The following is a 4,748-nucleotide window of genomic DNA, read 5'->3' as shown; positions in this document are numbered from 1 at the left end:
GAAAATGACCATTATTACTTCTGTGCCTCTGAGGTTTTTGTTAATAAATCATGACTAAGCATAACCAAAAACACACATATCTTTTCCTTTCTCTGTGGCAATTATAGATTTAACCTCTGTGGGTTTTAGGAGACTATTGCCTTTGATGATGGGTTTTAAAAGTAGATAATATAATGGTAAAAAAGAAGTGTATGTTAGGGACGATGACAGAGACAAGGAAAGGAATGTGTTTTCCGAACTTTAATCTTTTCCACAGCAGCCTTTTTTTTTTTGGCAATCTACATGTCACCTGTACTATTATCCATTTAACCTTTTCTTTTAAATTGTTTGCCTTTTTAAAAATTCAAATATGCTTTTAAAGGACTCTTTCTTTTACAGTCACAAACAGAAAACTAGTGCCATTTGACAGAAATCACAAGTAACTGGAAAGGTAAAAGCAATCCCATCCCAGACAGTCATTACATTCTGGCTNCATTTAACCTTTTCTTTTAAATTGTTTGCCTTTTTAAAAATTCAAATATGCTTTTAAAGGACTCTTTCTTTTACAGTCACAAACAGAAAACTAGTGCCATTTGACAGAAATCACAAGTAACTGGAAAGGTAAAAGCAATCCCATCCCAGACAGTCATTACATTCTGGCTGGATGCTGCTATCTGCCAAAGCTCTCGGTCTAAAGCTTTCTCCTTTTTTTAAGAAATGGGAGATTGGCAAGTGTTAGGAGCTAAAGACAATCTAGCACAAACTGAGATTTTTTTCTGGCACAGAGGAGCACTGAAGGAGAGTTGGAAAGGATATGCTGTTCTCATTTGTAACTCGATGCAGCTTAATGCCTTATCCCGATGGGACCTCAGACCTTCTTGAATGCCACGGGGCTGTAGAGAGGAAGGATGGGGCTGTGAGCAGTAGGGTATGTCACACATTTGGGGCATGGTACGTTCGGGCATTAGGAAGGCTGAAGATGGTTTAGTGGCTGTGTGGATGGGGTTTTTTGAAAATCTTTGTAGAGCTGGGAAGAGAGCAGATGTGGATACTAGATATGGCGAGAATTTGCCTGGCTGGCTGTGATGGAAGCAGTCTTCTGTATTCCTTTGCTTGGGCTGCCACAACATAGTACCACAGATGGCATGGCTTAAATAATGGCAATTCATTGTCTCACAGCTCTAGAGGCTGGAAGTCTGAAATCAAGGTGTGGGCAGGGTTGGTTCCTTCTAAGCCTCTGTCCTTCGCTTGTAGATGGCTGAACCTGGATCTTCATATCTTTCTGTGTGTAACTGTGTCCTAATCTCCTCTTCCTTTAAGGACTTCAATCATATCAGAATAGGACCCACCACAATGACCTCATTTTACCTTAATTATCTCTTAAAGACACTGTCTCCAAATACAGTCATGTTCTGAGTTACTGGGGGTTAGGACTTTGACATACGAATTTTGGGGGGACACAATCCAGCCAATAATACCCTCTTTCCCTTCCCTCTACACCCCTATATCTGTCCTCATGCCCCAGGTCTCCCCGATCTCTAACACTCACCCTCTATCCTTCACAGGATTGGAATCTTCTTCTGCCCTCTGCTGCCCTTTATCCAAATGATTGCTCTTTTCATCATGTTTTACGCCAAAAATGTGAGTCAGCCCCAAATTGCAACCAATCAGCTTTGCTCAGTCACATATGACCTGGTGGTGGTTGGAGCTGGGGAAGGGGCACTGGGAAGGTATCGGAGGCTGGTGCTGGGGCGGGGGTCCCTCTGGCTGCTCCTATGGCTGCAGATGGGAGGTGGCTGCTTCTCTCTCTTCAGATCAGCCTGATGATGAATTTCCAGCCTCCGAGCAAAGCCTGGAGGGCCTCACAGATGATGACTTTCTTCATCTTCTTGCTCTTTTTCCCGTCCTTCACTGGTGTCCTGTGCACCCTGGCCATCACCATCTGGAGGTAAGAATTGGTGGTGTTGGGCGAGGTTTTAGAGACTGGGTGGGTGTTTGTTTTAAAATGAAGGTTTTATTAATATTCAGGTAGGGTGAGTTGAATAGAACAGGAGACAATTGTCATTGAAAAACAGTTTGTTATTAGTAATTCTCAAGAGCAGAGGGCTCTCCATGTAGGACCATGTGGGGAAGCACCAGCATTAGTCAGGAGGCAGAAGGAGCGAGGGGAAAACTTGGCAGGAAGCTTTATTGTGGTTTCTGTTGTAAGGAACGTACAAGGCAGGTTAAGCAGGCTTAGGATTGGTTAGTGTGAATAACTGCAGAAGGTTCTGGAGTGTGAGAGCTGTCCTGAGATGCCTCTTGCCTGGCCTTGGGGTGACCAGGGCAGGGATCTAGGGGCCCAGAATGTAAGAGCCTGATGAAAAAGATGATTTGGGGTGTGGGCTCTGGATTGGTTGGCTTGCATATTTAAGGCATGCTTTACAGGCTAGCCCTGGGAAGGACAGTCTTCCCAGGGTCAGTCAGACCCCAGATGCCAAAACATCAGAGGAGAAAGACATACTTAATACAGTGCTTAATCCAATTTCCCTTGGTAACCAACAGATGCTAAAATCAAGGGAGGGAATAAATCCTAGTTTGGTCATCATCCATTAGGTGCCTGTAATCAGGAATAGTTTCATCACTTCTGCCAAGCACTAAAGCTTCCCAGAATAGGGGAGGCCAGTTCCTCCACACCCAGAACAGAACTTCATCTAAGTTAACTGAAAGGCCCTGTCTGATCCAGCTCCCTCTTACCTCTCCAACCTCTCCTCCCTTTGGCTCCTCTGTGCTCCAGCTCCATGGCTCTTGCTCCATTCCTAGCAGCCAGCAATCCCTCATCCCCCATGGGAAGGGTCTTCTGTTTGAAGTGCTCTTTCTGTCCACCCAGATTTTCAGCTCCAAGGTCGTCTACCAGATCTGATCTTCACAGCCGTCCTCGTCTACTATTGACCCCCTCTTCTCTCCCTCAGGGCTGAGTTTCTTTCCTTCTTTTCATCATTCACAGTCAGAAACACCTTTGTTTGAGTCTTTGTTTAATTGTTTACTCATTGATTGTCCATCTTTCCCACTAAAATGTAAGCCCGAGGGGACAGGGACTATGTGTCTTGCTTAATATGGAATCCCCAGGGCCTACCTAGAACAGTACTTGGTAGAAGGGCAATAAACCTTGGTAGAATGAATGAATGAATGAATGAACAAAGGAGTTGACTTTTAGGATACATGTGGAACTGGAGACATCCAGAACTCAAGCAGTTTCAGGACAGGCCACTCTGTTTCAAAATGTTCTTGCTTCTTTTGTCATATTTCTTTCTTCCTAACTAATTCCATCTTGCCCTCTAGTTTTTGCCCATTCCTAAAAATTGATTGTACATGATCATCATTGCCATAACTCTAGCTTCTATAGCTAACAAGCTTCCCTCTTCATGTTTCTTAATTCGAATTCCCAAGAAATAGAATCTGACTGCCCCCATTCATTTCTTCAAGCCAAGATACCACAGAGGTCACTGCCTAGCCTTTGGATTGGCCACTGTTGGATCAGGTGATACATCTGGTCCAAGAGCTGGTCCTCAGAGTACAGGTCAGGTCAGCAGGGCTGTGAGTGAGACGGTTTCTTTTGGAAGGAGGATGTGGTTGGAGCAGGCAAGAATTGCTGTTTCCAGGCCCAAAACTTGGAAAGGACACCCGATTCTAGAGTAACTATTAGTCTCTTGCTAGAGATGTTTTTTCATCCCTTGTTTTACCAGGTTAAAACCTTCAGCTGACTGTGGCCCATTTCGAGGTCTGCCTTTCTTCATTAACACCATCTACAGCTGGATCGACACGCTAAGTAAAAGGCCTACCTACCTGTGGGTTGTTTGGATTTATCGGAACCTCATTGGAAGTGTGCACTTCTTTTTTATTCTCACCCTCATTGTGTTGTAAGTGGGAAACTAGTGGGGAAAATCCAAGAGCTCTTGGGGGACACTTTATTAATCTGAGATGTGGTCTGCCCTAGGGATGTTTGGTTGGAAAACAAAGGGCTAGAGCACAGCTCAGTGTTCTGGATAATCCTGACTCTACCCTTGAATATGTGGTTTTTTAAAAAGTTATTTAATATCTTCTTGCTGTAGCTTTTTTTTTTTATATTCTATGAAGAAAGCAATACCTGCTTTGTCTCTCTTAAGAGATGACATGAAAATAAAATGTAAAAGTGTATGTGGGAATGCTTAGAAAATTTATGTGTGATTCTTTCTGAAACTGTGGTATGTTAAAGTGGTTTGAGCATTATTGATATGCAACATATTGTGCTTTAATTTTCAAATTTACAAAGATCAATTTCTGACTTCTTGTGAAAGAGTAGATTTGCTGACACTAGGCCTGTTTTCCTACATGGAACAATTGGTTGACTGACACAGGGTTGTCTCTCTTTAGAAGCTTAGCTCTGCTGGCATTTGAGATTGCAGCTCCTCATGTAGAGAAACACAACTCAAAAGTACAGACTATTGGAATCAGTTGATGTAGATTGTAGAGCAACTTCTAAATTTTTTAGGTGGGAGTGATAAGATTACAGAGATAGGATGACTTGCTGAGACAGGTTCCAGGATGCAGAGCCTGTTAATGGCAGAGGAAGCTAGAACCTGAGTCTCCTGGCTCTCAGTAATGCCCTCTCTTCCTGACACCAAGCTATCAATGTCCTCCTTAGAATACTGAGTTCTCCTGGTGGCTTGCTCCTTCACATTTCTAATTCATTGATCTGCTCTGTTTTGACTCACACTTCTGACACCAAATATGTGAGGCTTTTTTTTTTT

The 4,748-nt window shown here is 43.2% G+C and overlaps 1 protein-coding gene across 2 annotated transcripts in view; it reads left to right on the top strand.

Annotated features, from left to right (window-relative positions):
• LOC103599884 (transmembrane channel-like protein 5) overlaps positions 1-4,748 on the top strand; it is a 42,369-nt gene that overhangs the window by 27,196 nt on the left and 10,425 nt on the right. For both annotated transcript variants that reach the window (XM_008584069.1, XM_008584068.1), the window contains exons 12-14: positions 1,545-1,620; positions 1,794-1,927; positions 3,705-3,878. In XM_008584069.1, coding sequence (XP_008582291.1) covers positions 1,545-1,620; positions 1,794-1,927; positions 3,705-3,878 — 384 coding nt within the window. The remainder of the gene's footprint in view (positions 1-1,544; positions 1,621-1,793; positions 1,928-3,704; positions 3,879-4,748) is intronic.

This window comes from Galeopterus variegatus, unplaced genomic scaffold (assembly GCF_000696425.1).
Source record: "Galeopterus variegatus unplaced genomic scaffold, G_variegatus-3.0.2 Scaffold3138, whole genome shotgun sequence".
Lineage (NCBI taxonomy): Eukaryota > Metazoa > Chordata > Mammalia > Dermoptera > Cynocephalidae > Galeopterus > Galeopterus variegatus.
The sequence above is the reverse complement of the archived record's forward strand: the minus strand, read 5'-3'. Positions and strand labels throughout refer to the sequence as shown.